Source organism: Siphateles boraxobius, unplaced genomic scaffold (assembly GCF_051911475.1).
Source record: "Siphateles boraxobius isolate OS27281-9 unplaced genomic scaffold, OSU_SipBor_1 202, whole genome shotgun sequence".
Lineage (NCBI taxonomy): Eukaryota > Metazoa > Chordata > Actinopteri > Cypriniformes > Leuciscidae > Siphateles > Siphateles boraxobius.
In genome coordinates, this window is record NW_027508814.1 from 490,001 (window position 1) to 510,388 (window position 20,388).

General features: G+C 40.1%; 1 protein-coding gene across 5 annotated transcripts in view; it reads left to right on the plus strand.

Moving 5' to 3' along the window:
* The window catches only part of sapcd2 (suppressor APC domain containing 2), a 48,597-nt gene that overhangs the window by 25,883 nt on the left and 2,326 nt on the right, over positions 1-20,388 (plus strand). For 3 of the 5 annotated variants that reach the window (XR_013205986.1, XM_077237513.1, XM_077237514.1), the window contains exons 3-6: positions 10,884-11,030; positions 18,170-18,271; positions 18,630-18,731; positions 20,255-20,384. Coding sequence is in view for 4 of the 5 variants with exons in the window: in XM_077237513.1 (XP_077093628.1) it covers positions 10,884-11,030; positions 18,170-18,271; positions 18,630-18,731; positions 20,255-20,383 (480 nt within the window). In the remaining variant the exon portion in view is untranslated. The remainder of the gene's footprint in view (positions 1-10,883; positions 11,031-18,169; positions 18,272-18,629; positions 18,732-20,254; positions 20,385-20,388) is intronic. The other 2 variants (XM_077237511.1, XM_077237512.1) reach the window with 2 other exon arrangements.

Below are 20,388 nucleotides of genomic sequence, written 5' to 3' on the forward strand. Positions count from 1 at the left end.
GATTAATCTGTCCTGTGATTTTTTTCTCTCTCACACACAACACTGTCCAGAACATGAAAATCTAGATATAGAATAAATAGCATTCAATACAAAATGAATGTCTATATATTGAAATCAAGTTTTATGTGATAAAATAGTTGCTTTGTTGTGCATTAGAACCATTACAAAATAATGTATTGAAGCATCCAGATACTTCACCACGTGACAGCAGCAAGCAGCAAGGCTCCTGATTGGTTAACGCGGCGCGAATTGATGCCAAAGTTCAGATTTTTCAACTCGGGCGGCAGATGCGAATTCGCGTCAAACGCGTGAATGCACAAAATGCACCATTCGCGCGTAACGTGCCAGAAGCTCAATTCGTGCGAACTTGACGCGCGAATGAGGCGTATTCGCATCTACCGCGCCGCGCTCCACGCCTCATTCGCGCCGCAGGAATTTTTTACGCGCGTAACGCGTCTTTGCATTGACTTAACATTGAAATCACTTGCGCCTGACGCGATTTTGCGTATCCGGTGTGAACGCAGCATTATGATGGCCGTAAAGAGAGTAGACTCGTGAGAGAGTGAGGCGCGTGTGAAATCCGCGTCTCTGTCAGCGGCGGCTGCTCTTAAAGAGACAGTACACCGTAGCCACTAATTATCTCTGTCGTTAAAGTTAATCAAGGAACAAAGGGAACAGAGAAAACACTCACTGCTCTTGACTAAAGAACTTTTGTAAGTTTAATAAGGATTAGTCTATTTAAAATTTATGCAGCACAGACTGTTTGATAACTTTATTCAATTGATCATTATAGGTGTTCTCAATCATTTAGTTGTTGCTAATTTGAGTTGAGAAATACACATTTCAGCATTATCACTAATCTGTGTGTGCATTTTCCTTGAGAACCAAGCAAGTTGACTCATGAAACCATTTGTTTATTATATCGCTATCACAATATTGACCTCAATAATCGCAATATGACATTTTCCCCAAATCGTGCAGCCCTATTAAATTCATTGATGGTTCATTTTTGTTGAAAAAAAGTTATTGATTTAGTTCATACATATATATATATATATATATATATATATATATATATATATATAAACATAAATATACACTCACCTAAAGGATTATTAGGAACACCTACTAATACTGTGTTTGACCCCCTTTCGCCTTCTGAACTGCCTTAATTCTACGTGGCATTGATTCAACAAGGTGCTGAAAGCATTCTTTAGAAATGTTGGCCCATATTGATAGGATAGCATCTTGCAGTTGATGGAGATTTGTGGGATGCACATCCAGGGCACAAAGCTCCCGTTCCACCACATCCCAAAGATGCTCTATTGGGTTGAGATCTGGTGACTGTGGGGGCCATTTTAGTACAGTGAACTCATTGTCATGTTCAAGAAACCAATTTGAAATGATTTCGAGCTTTGTGACATGGTGCATTATCCTGCTGGAAGTAGCCATCAGAGGATGGGTACATGGTGGCTATAACGGGATGGACATGGTCAGAAACAATGCTCAGGTAGGCCGTGGCATTTAAACGATGCCCAATTGGCACTAAGGGGCCTAAAGTGTGCCAAGAAAACATCCCCCACACCATTACACCACCACCACCAGCCTGCACAGTGGTAACAAGGCATGATTACATCATGTGTCGTGGTCGTGTCTAGGCGTAGGTCCTCCATCTGATCTGGATACGGCCTGGATTCGGCTGATTACATCATGTGTCGTGGTCGTGTCTAGGCGCAGGTCCTCCATCTGATCTGGATACGGCCTGGATTCGGCTGATTACATCATGTGTCGTGGTCGTGTCTAGGCGCAGGTCCTCCATCTGATCTGGATACGGCCCGGATCCAACTGATTACATCATGTGTCGTGGTCGTGTCTAGGCGCAGGTCCACCATCTGATATGGATCCGGCCTGGATCCGGCTGACTACATGCGTTGTGGTCGTGTCTAAGCGCAGGTCCTCCATCTGATCTGGAGACGGCCCGGATTCGGCTGATTACATCGCAGGTCCTCCATCTGATCTGGATACGGCCCGGATTCGGCTGATTACATCATGTGTCGTGGTCGTGTCTAGGAGCAGGTAAGGGGGCGAGGTCCGGTGGTCGCACGCACATCTCTCTCTCTCCGGTCTGAGGCACAAGAGAAGGCGACTTTGACATAGCAGCTTGTCCTGTTGACTCATGACAACTGAGGGAATAGCGACCCGGCATCGCATGATTCTCCATTCCGGAGAAATATTCAATATCAGAGACTTGAACATTCCAGAGAAATGAGACTTGAGATGCTCTAAGCACTGATTTTAGGTCTTTTCTTTGAAGATACACTCAGCATTCAACACTTTTTGCTCCATCAGTCCAATCCTTCACACTTGAGATTTGGGAATCATATATAAGATGTCTGTTTCAAGGTGGACAAGGTCAAAAGAGTCCAGTGAGATGCTATCCGCATCGATTACTGCTGTGAACCGATCGGTCCCAGTCTCAAAGTCATTTGTTAAAAGTTCATTTTGTCAACTGGTTCATTGAAAAGAATCAGCACAAAAACTTCATTCACAAGTTGTCCATCATTACTTGATTTTCAAAGAAGGACGTATGCGTACTTGAAAAATGTACTTAACTCTTTCCCTGCCGCTTTAAAAAGTTGTCAGCATTTTCAAAGTTTCATGGTCCCAGAATATTTTGTTGTATGAATATCTGAACATGCAATTTATAGAAAGAAAGAACAGACATTCTGCTTTTGAACAGTTTTATTCTAGCTTTATGCATTCTTTTTTTATCAACTCTTGAAGGTGGGTACTATTTCATAAAAAAAAGCATAAATTTGAGCAAAAAGCTGAGAAAATCAGAGGGCCGGCACTTCATTCAGTATGAAATTAAAGTTTTGCGCTAAGGAAACTTATCACACATTAAACAGCACACGCATCTGTCTGACAGGGAAGCCATGTTAAACATCAAACTAAAGCCTCGTGCACACCGGAATTATTATCGCCAGCGTTTTTCAACGCGTCTTTGTGTTCATACCCAAGCGATTTTCACTGGCGATGTGCCGAGTGAACGTGCAAATTCACTCCCTGACAGTAGATGGCGCTTATTACTCACCATCGAATCTTATTGATCTGCAATTCCTCTCCATAACATCTCCCTCTTATCAAGATTTGTCAGACGGTTCTTTGTATTCAGACACCAAAGAGACCAGCAGCTCACATTCATCTTGCCTCATTGCATCTTCTTCATCTACTTCCTCTTCGTCGTCTTCTTCTATCAATGTGTCGGCAAGGCCATTTTGTGCTTGAGCGCCACCAGGTACTGTAACTTCAGCAGCTCCAGGCACGTGAACAAAAGCAGCAATCTCATTGGTCGGCCAGTTTTAAATGCTGCACGTCAAACCAAAAAAACAATCCTGAGGCTTTTTTTTTAAATGATGCTTTTATGCCTAGCGTTTTGAGTATCAGTGTGCATACTCACATTGGTGGACAAAAGCGACCAATCGATAATGACATTCGTTGTAGATGATTCTCATTATCAATTGTTATCTATTTTATTTGATTATTTGTTGCAGCCCTAATTACGATAACATTAAAGATTATCATGTATCGGCCAATATATCGTGCAACGCTATTGTTCATCACAGCACCAAGAGGCCTACTTAAATACTTTGTAAAAATTAAAAAATTTGTCTTTTTATACATTTGTTTACACTTAAACATTTTTACATTTTAATATGGAGTAAATCATGCCTTAGATGTTGACTTAATTTTCTGATTCTTTATTTTCGTTCTTTATAGTTATTTTGCACTCTAGTCTGTTTAATAATTTAGACGTTTGTTTACATTTATGTATTGAATTTAAATGTTGTTATTTCTTATTATAATAAAAAAAGTTATTAAACCTGTTTAATAGGACAACACTTATGTTTTGTAACTTAATTCAATACCGTGATAAAAGCTTCAGCAGTTTTGGTGATGTATGTCATATAGACCGATGCAGATACTGTATATCTGCGACAGGCTCATATCAGCCGATAAATCGGTTGGGCTCTAATAATAATGTTCTTTATGTGCACATACGGTATTCATTTTCATTTCTTCAGGTCTTAAGAAGTCTTTTTTTTATTTTATTTTATTTTTTTTTAATTTTTTTTTTTTTTTTTTGAAACTCTGAATATATTTAATGAAACTTGAATACATAGCAGGGGTATTCAATTAAAGTTCTAAGCGGTGCTGTCTCTATATTACCTTCACAGCAGAGGTCCGGACCATACATTTTTTGGAGCAGTTATATATTTCCATTGTGGCAGATGTAATACATTGTAAAAGAAAAAAACTTAAACACTCAAAATATTAATCAAAGATGTGAATATTGGGCCAGAGAGCCAAAGAAGTGATGTCCAAAAAAATGAAAAAAAAAAATGTTTACAACATGGAGAAACATAATCCGGCCAAAAAGAGGAAGTATATCTCATGAAAGAGAAATTGATCTTACTCCAAAAACACCCATTAACCTCGTAATAGCAAACAATTACATTACTTTATGTATATTAAATACCAGTATAAAATGGAACATTTATAAACACTATAAACTAGGCTAGTTTTCCCTCACTCCGCAACAAACCCTTTTTTTTTATTTTATTTTTTTATTTTTTTATTTTTTTTATTTAACAATCAGGCATACATACAAACAAACCAACATAGTGCAGTAGTGAGCAATCTTGTAAATCCATACTTCCAGCAGTGACAAGAGTGATTTAAGTGTTTAAGTGTGTATGTGTGCGGGTGTGAGTGTGGTTATGTGTATGTGTGTGTATGCGTAAACAAAGTAACCGTTTATTATGTATTACCATTGTTATTACCATCACCATCCCACTTCCCACTACCACCATATTGCCAATATTGTGTTGGTAGATTTTTTACTTCCATCCTTCCTCCTATGTAATAATTGCCATTGTCAATCCTGCATAAAATACGACATAATAAGATAATATAATATAAGATAATATAATATAACCTTCCCCCTCATCTCATCAGTCCATATCTTTTCCTATTTTTTTTTTAATTTTTAATTTTTAATTTTTTTTTTTTTGTGTTATGTGTGTTATGTGCAATGTCTAAGGTGCATTAAAATAGGGAGTACAGTGCGAGAGTGTCTCAAATTGGGACAGAGATGCTGTCCCGTTGAAACCACTTCTCGCCTGTCTAGCCTGCCTTGGTGTTTGTGAGGTTTTTCCATATATCCTTAATCCTTCTCTTTTTTTTTATTTTTTTATTTATTTTTTTTTTATTCTATGTTGTGGTGCATTAAAAACCCATGAAGAGATAAGGGGGAAGTTATTGCACTAGTGATGACAATGATATCTAATTCTAAAACAGCATTGACAATGGCAATATTGATGATGATAATAATAATAATAATATTAATAATAATAATAAATGACAATGATGATGGCAGTGGTGATCATAACGGTAAGAGCAAAAGACAGCAACAACAGTAGTTACAACAATGAAAAAAAAAAAAAAAAAAAAAAAGTGAAATTAGTAATCATAACAGTAACAGTAAAGATAGCAATAACAATGATGACAGAAACAAGTTTAAACAACTAATATGAATATTCGTGGGTTGAGTAAGAAGGTGAGAGAAGTCAGAGTTGAAAACAGAGAAAGGATTCATAGCTGTAAGAGGTCAGAAAGTGTTGGACGGCAGGGATCAGTTTCAGATGTGTTATTATGAAGGGGAGATGCGAGTTCCATTGCCATGAAGTCTGTTATAAGATTTTTCCAGATGTTAATGTGTAATTTATTTCTGGTTTTCCAGTTCATGAGGATAGTTTTCTTGGCGATGGCTAGAGCTGTGAGGAGTATTTTAGAGTTTATGGTTTTATCAGTTATTATTGTGAGGTCCCCCAGCAAGCAAAGGGAAGGCGACATTGGGATGTGGCAGCCAACTATAGTTGATAGTGCCTGTGTGACCTCTTCCCAAAAGTGTTTGATTGGAGTGCAGTGCCAGGTTGCATGAATGTATGTATCTGTAGAATTTTGATTGCAATGTGTGCAAATTTCTGATGTGAATCCCATTTTAGCTAATCTATTGCCCGTGTAATGCGTTCTGTGAAGTATTTTGTATTGTATTAACTGAAGATTCGAATTTTTGGACATGTGATAGATGTTTTTACAGATTTGGGTCCAGAAGTTGGCATCAGGGGCTATTGATAGATCGTTTTCCCATTTTATTGTTGGTAAGTATATGGTCTGAAGTTGATTTGAGATCATTTTGTATATTTTAGAGAGAAGTTTCTTTGGAGAGGAAATGTTGACCAAGTCTGATATTGCCGGTGGAAGTTCTAAATTTGTGTCTCTGATGTTTATTTTTGTCAGAACAGAAGATTTGAGTTGTAGGTATTTTAAAAATTCGTTGTTCCCGATGCCATACTCCTGGGCCAGTTCCGGAAATGGTCTAAATGTGTTAGATTTGAAAATATGCTTAATGTGGGTGATACCCTTTTCCGCCCATGTGTGAAAGTTCAATGTTTTTTTATTGCTTATAAAGTCACGGTTGTTCCACAGTGGGGTGAGGTTAGATGGAGCTAATGTAGAATTAGTGATTTGGTGAAATTTCCACCAGGCTGTCAGAGTGGTGGCTATAGTTACTGCCTTAAAACATGTGTGTTGTTTAATTGATTTGGTGAGGAATGGTATGTCAGCTATATTTAATTCTTTGCATAATGATTGTTCTATATCTAGCCATACAATATCAGATTGGGTGGGGCGAATCCATTTGTATATGTATTGCAGTTGGTTAGCCATTGAGTAATATTGGAAATTTGGTGCTTCTAGTCCTCCTTGAACCGTACTTTTTTGAAGTGTAGTGAGTTTTATCCTTGGCGTTTTATTTTTCCAGTAGAAGCGAGTTATAATGGAGTCTAGTGATTTAAACCAGGTGAGTGTGGGGTGGGTTGGAATCATTGAGAATAGGTAATTAATTTTCGGTAAAATCGTCATTTTTATTGCTGCTATCCTGCCGATTATGGAGATTGGGAGATTGAGCCATCTGAGCAAGTCGTCTTCTATTTTTTTTAGCAATGGTGTGAAGTTGAGTGTTACCAACTCTGACAGTCTGGAGGAAATCTTAATGCCTAAGTAAGTGATGTGATCTTCACAAATAGGTATTGGTGATTGCTGGGGAGCCACATCCCATTTGGTTTTATGTAAAGGGAGGGTGGAAGATTTATTCCAGTTTATTGCATAATCGGATATTTTTGAGAAGGACTGAATTGTTTTAATTATTTCTTGAGTAGATGTTAGGGGTTCTTGTATATATAGTAGGATATCATCTGCATAGAGTGAGATTTTATGTGTTTGTTGTGGTGTTTCAATACCTTTGATTGCTGGGTTTTGACGGATAGCTGCTGCTAAAGGTTCAATAAAAATGGTGAATAGGGATGGAGAGAGTGGACATCCCTGCCTCGTTCCCCTGTGCAGTGTGAAGCTTTGTGATGTTAGTCCGTTCGTTGTTACTGTGGCCGATGGTGATGTGTATAAAATCTTGATCCAGTTAATAAACGACTCTCCAAAGCCGAATTTTTGTAACGTGGTGAATAAAAATTTCCAGTTGACCCTATCGAAAGCTTTTTCGGCGTCTAATGTGGTAATGAGAGTATCTTTCTGTTGTACTGATGAGTAGTGCATTAAGTTGTATAATCTGCGGGTATTATTAGATGCATGTCTACCTTTTATGAAGCCGGTCTGATCAGGATGGATTATATACGGTATAATTTGTTCAATTCTATGGGCTAGTGCTTTGCTAATAATTTTTATGTCGACATTCATAAGTGAGATAGGACGATAGTTGGATGTGAAGGTGTGGTCTTTGTTAGGTTTAGGGATGAGTGATATAAGTGCTGTATTCATGTGGGAAGGGAATTTTGCGTTATGTTTTATGTCTGTTATTGTTCTGCTAAATAGTGGGTATAAAGTTGACCAAAAATGTTCATAGAACTCAGCAGGGAAGCCATCCGGACCTGGTGCTTTATTATTTTGCATGCTTTTCAATGCGGAATGAAGTTCTTTTTCAGTGATTGGTGATTCTAGTGTGTTTATTTGTTCCATGTTGAGTTTTGGTAGAATGGTGTTATCGAGGAATTGGGTTATGTCTTCTTGGTTTGGATCAAGATCAGATGAGTATAATTTTGTATAGTAATCTTGAAATATCTTGTTTATTTCAACTGGTGAGTTGGTTAGCTTCCCTGCCGAGTTTCTGATGGAGGTTATGGCTGTTCTTTCTTTATTTCTTTTAATTTGACTGGCTAAATATTTTCCGGATTTATTGCTATGGTGAAAAGTTTCTTGACGGAGCCTGTGAATCAGAAACTGGTTTCTTTTGTTTATTATTTCATTGAGCAATATTTTTTTTTCTCTAATTTCTTTATAGATGCTTTCTGATTGATTATTTGCATGTAAAATTTCTAATTCTTTTATTCTTTCTTCCAGTTGGGTTTCTCTTTCTCTGTCCTTTTTTTTTTTATGTACTGAATATGAAATAATTTTCCCCCGTAAAACTACTTTCCATGTTTCCCAGAGTAGCGATGCTGATGACTTTGGAGAGTCATTTATTTCAAGGAAGGATGTCCACTCTCTCTTGAAGTAGCTGTCAAATTCTGGATCTTTCAAGAGTGATGTATTAAAACGCCATCTGGTGGGGTGCTTTTGTATTGCAGATAGGTTCCATGTTAGAGTTACCGCAGAGTGGTCGCTAATAATGATCGGATGTATTTTGGTTTCTAAAATATTTGGTATGATTGAATTACTGGTTAGAAAGAAATCAATGCGGGAGTAGGTTTGGTGGACATTAGAATAAAAGGTGTATTCTCTGGCAAGTGGGTGTTGTAGCCTCCAACCATCGCAAAGACCAAAATCACTCATGAACTGTTTTATTGTTTTGGAAGATTGCCCAGATTTTCCTGTGTGTTTTGACCTGTCAAGTGATGGATTGATTACAGTGTTATAGTCTCCCCCTATAATTATTGGACCGTTAGAAATGTTTGAAAGAGAAGAGAAGAAATTTACAAAGAAGGAGGAATCATCAGAGTTTGGCCCATAAATGTTGCCAATTGTAATTGGATTATTATTGATTGAAATGTTAATAATGATAAAACGGCCTTCATGATCTGAAATGGTTGTATGGTGGTTAAACTGTATTTTTTTGTTTATTAAGATGCATACTCCTCTTTGTTTTGAATTATAGTGGGAGGAAAAACAGTGGTTATAATGTGTAGTTTTTAAGCTGTTCTGTGTATATTGAGAGAGGTGTGTTTCCTGTATTAGACATATATCCGCTTGTGTATTTTTTAGGTAATTTAAAACTTTATTTTTTTTTGTTTGTGAACCAACACCACGAATATTCCAAGTTATGAATTTCAATTGCATGAACCTATAATGTATATTTCATAGTTACCTTGTGTGAATATAAGTCTGTGTGTGTGGATGTGAATGTGGTTGAGTGTGTGTGTGTGTGTGTGTGTAAATCTATAACAACAAATGACAAATAAAACAGGGATACCTATAAACAACAAATACAGAACATATAAACAGTGAGCAAGGCTATTTAGGTGCATTTAGAATACAATGTGCGTGTGTGGTGCAATTGGGTTAATGAAAGAATATGAAGATTATGAATTGACTATAAATTGAGCATAAACGGATTGGAAATGTTACATTGCTATTTTCAATTATTAGTAAAGCCAGGGAGTAGTGTCTTTGTCTCTAAATAATTGTCCATCAATATATAATTTGTCCACTGTGATGATTGCTTTTTTACCTTGATTGATCATTGTCCTACGGATGGGGAAAAGTAGCTTACGTCTGCGGATGATTTCTTGTGGATATTGATCGTTGAGTCCGTAATGAGTCCCTTTGAGCTGTCGTCCTTGTCGCTGTACCAGTACTTTTTGTTTGAAGTGTTCAAATTTGGCGATGATGGGGCGGGAACGGGTGGAGTTGATGTGTTTCTGTCCTAAACGGTGAACGCGATGGAAAGTGATGTGCTCTACAGTCTCTGGTGAAAGTTTGAGCTGGTTGATCAGGAAGTCCTTAACAGATTTTTCGGGGTCCTCGGTGGATGATTCAGGGATGCCGGAGAAGATTAGATTGTCTCTCATACTGCGTGACTGTATATCCAGGATGGTTTCTTGCATGGCTTTGTTCTCAGCGGTGACGGAGGTAAGTTGACTGTTTACTGTTGAGAGTTTTGTAGTGAGTGTGTCCACGGAGCTTTTCAGTGATTTGTTTTCTTCAGTGAGCGAATCGACTTGTTGTTGACTGTATTCCAGGCTGTGGCGGAGGTTTTGAAATTCTTTGTGCAGTACTTCGATTAGTGAGAGTCTAGATTCCAGGTTAGCTAAGCGCTCGTTGATTGATAAGAGTACGTCGGAACAGCAGTTTGTTTTGATCGGCGTGGAAGCTGGTGATGTTGGTGACGGCGGTGAATCGGTTGATAAGGGTGAGTCCGAGGTGCGTGGTTTTTTGGCTTTGCTTGATCGGCCCATTGCAACGTTACAGAGTCTGTTGAAGTGATGGTCAATGTAATCCTCCAGTTGGTCCAGTTCCGAGTTGAAATCCAGGTTTTAAGTTAGGGTTAACGCGGGTGATGTTGTAGCGGAAAAGAAAGAGAAGAGAAAAAAAAAAAAAAAAAAAAATACAAAGTTTGTTTGTCTTATCTAGCAGCGGCGCGCTGCCATGTTGAATTTCGCACCCAACGCGCACACACACACACTACGTCAGTACGTCAGTACGTCATCACGTCAGGTCTTAAGAAGTCTAACATTGTTTTTACGCACGTGCATCAGCCCTGGTCTTCAGGAGCAGGTTTTTAAGGGAGTTTAACAGTGTGTTTCTGTCAGCTGAAGCAGATGAAGGAGCTGGAGCAGGAGAAGGACTCTCTGCTGGCTGGCCTGGATGTGTTGGAGCGAGCCAGAGAATGGTACCAGACCCAGATCCACAACATCACTGAGACCCAGAGAATCGTGGGCCAGAGCCGCCACTCCACTGTACGTTTCCCATCACAGGTTTAACACGCCGTCATTACTATGCACATCAACACATCTCATTCAAAACCACTGTCTTCCAATGGGAGGATTTATTTATTGATTGTTTCTAGCGGTCTAATAAACCCTCTGGGGTCTGAGGTGTTTTCTGGGACTTGGAGGTGTTCTGACATTTGTGCTTATTTCTGTTACTTGTGACATTTTCATGGCTAAAGTCTGATTACACTGTATTCAGCACAAACTCTGCAACAATAATATGTGAGCAGCATGTATGTAAAAGTTTTGAGATAATGACGTTTATGCGTTGAGAAAAAACAAAAAATTGTCACTGAAATAAGGTCATGAAACCCATACTGATTATTTCTGATTATACTTTTGAAAATGGTATCACGTAACCTAGAATATTTGTTTCAAAACTGTGAAAATCATCCTACTCGGATAAAACAATTTATTGATTTAAAATTTGTAAGACATGTTTTGTGTAAGAAAGCTCTTTGCGAGGATCATCATGAATATTGATGTGTTTCACACCTGAGAAAGACAAAGACCCTCCCATTAGGGCTGTGGTGGGTGGTGTGGATTTTTTCTAACTGCGGTTCAAATTTAAAATATTCCCGCGGTATAGCGGTAAACCGCTTTAAATATACCCCCCCGCACACACTTTCACACACACACCAGATGTCGTTTTTACTAGACAGACTTTGTTAAATATTGTCACCTACATCGGGAAAAAAACCAGCACAATTTGAAAGTCAAATTTTCATCAAGCAGTAATTTGGCATGAACCAATCACTGAATAGATTTCCTTATTTAAAAATATTCTCAGATACATTCGCATTGAATTCATCATTTTCAGGAGAATACATTATGATGTTCACATTGGAAATGACAGATGAACACCTTTTCCAACATGTCTTAATTACAAAAAAGATATTCCATATTTATGTTTACATAATATAATGTTATTTTTTATTTAAAAATCTATGTCGATTATATGAAAAGTGAACAGCATGAGTAAGATAGGATCATAAGATGGGTCAGACATTATTTTGACCTCTTTAAGTTTTTTTTGTAGAAAGCCTTTCTTTATATTAAATTTCGTTTTGTATAAATTGTATCTTAATTTTATTCACCATTTCATTAACTAATTGCCTGGTATTAATAAATAAGAAGCAAATATAGCAGACAAAAACAGGTAAGATAGCAGATAAATCAGGAGGACGTGGAAGCGCGGGTGCGATCTCTTGCGCGTGAACTGGAGCTTGTCTCATAAATGAACCGAAACTCAGCGTATAGGCTAGGCCTACTTGCCTCACAGACAGAAAGCTTAAAATGTCTACTTTTAAACAATTCAAAACGAAATGATAAAATTTTAGGCTACACTAGCCTAGTCAGGTAAGGTCAGGTTTGCCGATGTAAGTTATAGGCTATTTATTTTTATTTTTTTATCCCTGTGCGCCGATCGGAGACAGAGTTCACTGCTGATATTCTGGGGATACAACATAGCCAATAGGCTATACTAGGGACTTTAGCCTTTAAATATCTTTGCTGCATTAGATTAGTCTCCTTTCTAGAACAGCCAAGAGCTTTCTAGCCTTGCATCGCTCATAGACCTTAAAACAGTCATCGGATGCGGTTTCGAAAATTTATCAAAAAACGTTGGTGCGGGTGGATGGCGGACAGATGATGAGTTTTGTGATGCGGTTGCGGATGAAATAATAATAGCCCATCCGCGCATCTCTAATACGAATGGAATGTTATTATGTGTCATGGAACATTGCGCTCCCCAAATCGCTAAAGATCGGATTTGCTCTATCTTTTGATGATAAGTTTTGTTTAGAAAACCTTGAATCCATATAAGACACTATCATTAGACATAATCCATGTCATTAGAATCAATGAATCCATGTCATTAGACAGAACGTGCACACATGTGCAGGCCAATGTTTTTTTGTTGTTGTTTTTTTAGCGGTGATGACGGTGACAAGCTCAGACCCGCAGTAACCGTCACAGCCCTACCTCCCATAATGGCCCTATCAGGTGCTATCAGGCCCTATCATTATGAGGAACCTTGCACAAAGAATGAGCAGAGATTTAAAAAAGAATGGCTTTTTGATTGTTTGGATATTTATTATATAGATTATATAGATATAGATTTATTTACAACACAACATATCCAAAGATGCACAACAAAGGACAAAAAAGCACATTTTTGAACACACTGATCTAAAGACAGAGACTTAAAGTCACACACCTTTGTGCCATTCCTGAAGCACAGTACATACCTGTCATTTCCAAGGTGTTTGATTTTTCATTTTACCATGTTCATGAGTCTCGTGTGAATGTTGAAGTCAGCAGGACTCATCCAGTGGCATCTGGTCGCTGTCAGAAAAAAAAACCGAAACAACTGAACATGCTGATATCAAGATACACAATAGGGCTGCACGATTTTGGGAATACATTTTTGATTTTTCTGGTTAAAATTGTGATTAAAAAATATATATAAATGAACACCAGGTTTGTTGTGCCTTGTAGGCATATACTTGTAGGGCTGCATAAAATAATAATAACAATAGCTTATAGCAGGCGGCCTATAAATGGTTAAAAAGGAACACTTCAGTAGGCTACACTACACTAGTGAAATATATATGGATTATCATATGTTACTTCAAATGTTTCCATTCTTATGACGTTATGAAATGAGATTTGAGTTAAAACATGAAGCCTAATGTTTTGCGCGTTGTGCTTTTCAAAGGCACAAGGCGCATAGTGACTTAAACTTACAGCGCGCGCAGAGAACATTTACTGAAGCGATCGAGCCGCTCAACTATGAAACATTATTGTTAACATATTATACATATCTACGTTTGAGCAGATATCCACAAACACGTGTATTTAACAGTAAACACAGGTCTAAACATTCTAATATTCACCATATTAGAGTAATACTAGCCCACTTTTATATCATGCTGTGTTTTATTATCGAACATTAAAACATCATTGTGTCTTACATATAAATTTAGCAGTGAAAGGTAGGCATGTTTATAGTTCAAATTTCAAGGGTTAGGGTTAGGGGCAGACTATATACACATACATTTTAGTCTGGCACCAGTTTAACGTACTCGGTTACTAACGTAACCTCTGTTCTCTCTAGAGAGGGAACGAGTACTGTGTAATATCTTATGCTATGGGGGAAAACTTCCATTAAAACCTCCACTAAGCCAAAAATTATCTGCATCTTTTTATCTGCATCAAATTATCAGGCTCATATAGTGCATAATCACCGTAGACTCACAGAGAGTCGGAGAAGAAAGGCAGTAAGCATCATTCTCCAAAAATAGCATCCTACAGGTGCTAATCATGTTAATAGTGTACTACGCAGTCAGGGTGAACAGCACAGGTCTTTCAACATCCATGGAGCTGTTCTATCGATCAGTGAACGATGCACAAGCAAATTCAGCCTTCTGAGCCTGAGCAACGGGGCAGACAGTGCTGATTACTAGACCGACAGAAGCTTTGCCTGTAAGGCGGGAACCTCTAGATTATAAAACATTATAAATGTAGACGGCGAGGCCCAGCCTGCCGCCGTACAGATATCCTGCAAGGTAATCCCGCTAGACCACGCCTCGTGTGTGCGCTCTGACACCCAAAGGACCTTAGAAGTGTAAGCCAGCACTATGGCCTTGACTATCCATCTGGACAGGCTCCGTTTTGACGCGGCTAGTCCCTTAGAACGCCCGCTAAACAAAACAGAGCTGCTCAGTCTGTCTGAAAGCAGACGAGCGGGACACATAAGTTCTCAGTGCCCTGACAGGGAATAGGAGACTCGTATCCTCCTCCTCATCATGAACCGGAAGGGCGGACAGGGAAATCACCTGGGCCCTGAACGGTGTGTTGAGGGATTTGGGCACGTACCCTTGCCTCGGTTTGAGTATGACTTTCGAGTCATTAGGCCCGAATTCCATACATGTCGCGCTCACCGAGAGTGCTTGGAAATCCCCAATGCGCTTCACCGAAGCGAGAGCCACAAGAAACACTGTTTTGAAAGGCAAATGTTTCATGTCTGACAAATGGATTGGCTCGAATGGGGCACCTTTCATGGCTTCCAAAACCGTAGAAAGGTCCCACACGGGGACTGAAGGAGGTCTAGGAGGGTTCAGCCTCCTAGCTCCTTTGAGGAATCGTACGACCAGGTCGTTCCTCCCCAGTGACTGGCCAGACGCCGGTTTAGTAAACGCTGCTATGGCCGCCACATAAACTTTGAGCGTGGATGGGCTTCTGCCCTTATCCAGTAGCTCTTGAAGGAAGGATAGAACTTCCGTAACCCCGCAGTCTAGGGGTGAAAAGTCCTAAGCTTGACACGGGGCTCTAGCCTGTGTGATTGTGTTTAACACTCCCTCCGGGAGGTCTGGCCGTGCTCGATTTCTCTATGGCAGTTTGCGAAGAGAAAATGAGCGGGGTGAACCCCGTGGGTTTTAACATGTCTGTGAGTGAATGTGTGCGCGGGACAGCGGGCACATTTACTGCACTGAAAACACCGTCAGCCTGACCTGACTGAATGTGTGTGTTGGTTTCGTTTTCACAGAAAACGTGGGACATGCATTATGTGGTGTTTGTGGGCACCGAGATGTGGGCACATACACTACATGTAATGAACAATCGACATAAGTCGGTAGCCGCGCTCGATTTCTCTATGGCAGTTTGGGGAGAGAGAGAGAACGGGACAAAACCCGTGGGGTTCAACCTGTCTGTAAGAGAACGTGGGCGCGGAACAGCGGGCACATTTACTGCACTGAAAAAAACCTTGGGAGAACCCAGGCTCAGTCAGGGCGCCAATCCTCCTTTGGCCAATGAACGAACAGTGTATGATTATGATTCAGACATAATCAGGTCAGAAGTCAGATGAGATCAGAACATTCACAATATTTATCCAGTTCATCTGGTTGGGGTCGGAGTCATCACGCCGGTATGGAGACGAGTTTGTTGAGGTGTCCATGAGGCCGTCACAGGGTTGATGAGGCTGGCACTTCAGGGATGTGTTGTCATCGTGTCCAGGCGCAGGTCCTTCATCAGATCTGGATATGGCCTGGATCCGGCAGTTTGCGGTAGACCGCTGTCCGTCGGTGAGGGACTCGAGTGAAGCTGGCAAAGCTGCCGGGTGAACCGGCAAGCTTTCACAGGCTGGAGAATGCTCGGGGACCCGTTGGGTCCGGCGCTTTATATGGCGCGGCACTATAGCGGGTGGAAGTGCAGACTCTGAGAGAAAAATGCCAGGCGAGTCCTCAGAGTCGCCATGGCAATAGCTCACAATGATGGCAGCCGCCGTCAGCGAGCGCGAGAGCTGCATGATCCTCACCCAGGCAGGAAACGCAGATGACATAGCGGCACCCGTCGCTGAGTGCGGCTCGGCACGAGCCACAGGAATGAGGCATCTTTAAAAAGACGCTTGCTCTTTTAGATAAGAGGGAGAGAGTGTGAGTCGCGGCGGCGAACACACACTCGGCAGAGTAAAAGGATATATACGCCAAAAGCGTAGCAGGTACGGCGACTGAAGGCGGCGAGATGAAGGCCAGCGGCTTCAGATGCAAAAGCTCGTCCCGCAGAAGGCTTTTTCTCAGACGGCACGGCTTCTCACTCTGGATCCAGCGATGCGTGAGCTTTGCTGAAGAGATGAAAAATCAGTTTGTATCAGCCTGTCGAGCTATATTTATAGGTCAAGGCCACGCCTATTTCAGCGGGGCGTGACGTAGTGGCGCGAAGCGCCCCCATTGGATATGGCGTCATGCAGGGCCTCTCTCGAACGGCTGCTGCTGTTGCTGCAGGTCAGCCAATAGGCACCGCAAGCCGCCTTGCCTATGTCTGCATGCTGGTGCAACGCGTTATACATTAATTCAAAATTAAGGATAATTTTTGGCTTCAATATCTCGTGGAAAAGAGGTTTTCCCCCATAGCATAAGATATTACGCAGTACGAGAGAAACTCTCGTAAGAGAACTAGTAGCTACAATATGATGTTTATGCAACAATAACATGCTTACTATTATTAGTGGAAATGTTTTTTCTCATCTTCAAATCACGTTCTTCTAATTCTTCTGAGGTAAATCCAAGGTGCCCAGCACAAACACAACGCGTCTTCCAAACTCGATGAAAATCAGAGGAGTACTGCAGACTCTGGTTCTTTGTTTAGAGGTGATGAGGGCGTTTACAGCTCTGGGTTCCTACATGTGGACGATTTGCATGTGAATTGCTCGTGCGCGCGTGGGTGTGACCCGTTTGAGAAACTGTACGTCTCGTTCCTTTCATACGGATTACTTAAACAGAGAATATTTGTTTTTGATATGAAATTACATATTTAAAAGTAGAGACTTCAAGCTATTTAAAGACATATGTCTCAGGTCTGTGTGACAAACATTCTCTGAGTTACAGGGCATTTTCTGTCAAGTCTCAGAATGAACTTCACATTGAGAGAGACGGCAGAACGCGAATCATGTTAATTTTATTATATTACAAAAAACACAATATTTTGTTTTTATTATGAGCGTACACAAAAGAAGACATTTAACAGTTTTGAATGATGTATAACACTTGCCTGTATAACAAAAATTGACGGAGTTATTTGAGTCTCTTTTGCACTGATCAGAAAAAAAGCGAGACAATCACGCTGGTGCGACCGCTGACCCCAGAGGGTTAACAACACTAAATCAACCAAAGCTCTGACAAAAATTCTGTCATTTTTTAAAAATGATATTTCATTGTAGTCTAGTTGTGGGTTTTAAAAACTTTCCCAGTAACTCAAAAAATATTCTATCAGAATTGATCATATTTCAGAGTGTGGAGTCCAACGAACGACAGCTTAACAGTGGAGGTTTGCATTGAAGTTTTAAAGCAGTTTTCATTCAGATCAGCCGAGTTTAGCTTCAGTCCAGGCATGTGTGTCAGAACTAAACTGAGTTTGAAGATAATAAAAAACTTTGTCAAGGAAAAATTGTAAATGCTAATTTGATTTCAGTGTTTGACGTGAATGAACAGTGAATGTGTATTTCTGTGGTTAATACAGATCCCCCAAAAAACCAATTCCAGTGATGAAATACTGACCTCATTAATCTAAAAGCTAATTTCTGACACATTATTGTGTTTCTTCAGGAGTTTTCGGCTGAATCTTGTCAAAGTCGAATGGATGTTCTTCTACCAAAGCTGCAGGAAATCACGCGCTGCCTCAGTGATTTAATTTCCTTTTCTGGGAAGGTTTGTATAAACATCCTTAATAGATATATTATATATAGATATATTATTGTGGTGGAAAATTTGGTGGTGGTGATGGCGCAGTGGATAAGACACATGCCTTTGGTGTGAGAGACCCGGGTTCGAATCCACTGCGAGACACCAATGTGTCCCTGATCAAAACACTTAACCCCTAATCGCGACCTCTGAAATATAGCAATTCTAAGTCGCTTTGGATAAAAGCGTCAGCTAAATGAATAAATGAAAAAAAATGTGAAGGTGATTGACAATAATCAAGTGATGTTGCTTTAGTTGTGATAATTATTCTACTGCTAAATCAGTGTGTGTGTGTGTGTGTGTGTGTGTGTGTTGCTGTTTTCAGACGGTCTCGTCCTCAGACTCACTGTCGGCCGGCATCTCGTCCAACACTGCTCCTCCTCAGGCCATACACACACTGAAGGAGCACAACCGCCTCCTCACACAGGTCAGAGGTCATCAGATCCGTGAATTCGGATAAGAGACAGTTTCCTGTCTTATTCAGAAATGCATCACATTACAGTCACATAATGTGTTATGTGTATGCTAAGCCAAAGAGATGTGTTTTTAGTCTAGCTTTGAACTGACAGACTGTGTCTGCTTCCCGGACAATGTTAGGAAGATTGTTCCAAAGTTTTGGTGCTAAATAGGAAAAGGATCTACCGCCAGCAGTCGATTTATATATTCTAGGTATTATCAACTGGCCAGAACTTTGAGATCGCAATAGACGTGAAGGACTATAATGCGTTAAGAGCTCGCTCAAGTACTGGGGAGCTAAACCATTTAGTGCTTTGTAAGTAATCAGCAATATTTTAAAATGTATACGATGTTTAATAGGGAGCCAATGCAGTGTTGACAGAACCGGGCTAATATGGTCGTACTTCCTGGTTCTGGTAAGAACTCTAGTGGCTGCGTTTTGGACCAGCTGTAGTTTGTTTATTAAGCGTGCAGGGCAACCACCCAGTAGAGCATTACAATAATCTAGCCTTGATGTCATGAACGCATGAACTAACTGTGCCGCATTTTTCATTGAGAGCATATGACGTAATTTAAATATATTTTTAAGATGGAAAATGCGGTTTACAGACACCAGACACGTGACTTTCAAATGAAAGATTGGTATCAAAGAGCACACACACACACAGGTTCCTAACCGACGACGAGGACATGACAGAGCAGCCATCAAGTGTTAGATTGTTTTTTTCATGATTAAGTAGTAGGAAATTACTAGTCATCCAGTTTTTTATATCAGCTATGCATTCTGTTAATTATGTAGATTGGTAAGTTTCGTCGAGGCTTGAGGAAATATAGAGCTGAGTATCATCAGCAAAACAGTGAAAACTAATGCCATGCTTCCTAATGATATCTCCTAAGGGTAGCGTGTGTGTGTGTGTGTGTGTGTGTGTGTGTGTGTGTGTGTGTGTGTGTGTGTGTGTGTGTGTGTGTGTGTGTGTGTGTGTGTGTGTGTGTGTGTGTGTGTGTGTGTGTGTGTTTGTGTGAGAGAGGGTAGCATGTACAGAGTGAACTGCAATGGTCCTAGTACTGAGCCTTGTGGTACGCCATACTGAACTTGTGATCGATAAGACATCTCTTCATTTACTGCTACAAACTGATGACGGTCAGATAAATGTGATTTGAACCATGCTAATGCCAAAGTTTTAAAATGACTTGATTTACTCTGATAATCTGTTTGGGTTCAACCTACATGCTATAGTGCATAAATGTTCGGTACCATCAATACTTACGGTACTGTAGGAAAAAAGGTACCGTCAGGATTTTAAAATGTTGATACCGACTTGGTACCGAAGTATCGGTTCTCATGACATCCCTACAGTATATGGCTGAAATTATCCAGTATTTCCACTTGCCATCGAGCAGCATTTACTACGGTAAAACTGACCAAGTGGATCTCTGAGCTGGTGTGAGTGGAGGCGGGGCTAATTTGCATATTCATGTGTTTTTCACTTACAGGAAGTGACAGAGAAGAGCGAGCGCATAACTAAGCTGGAGCAGGAGAAATCTGCGCTGATCAAGCAGCTGTTTGAAGCTCGCGCTCGCAACGCTCACGACAGCAGCGCACTCGACTCCACCTTCATCTGACCATC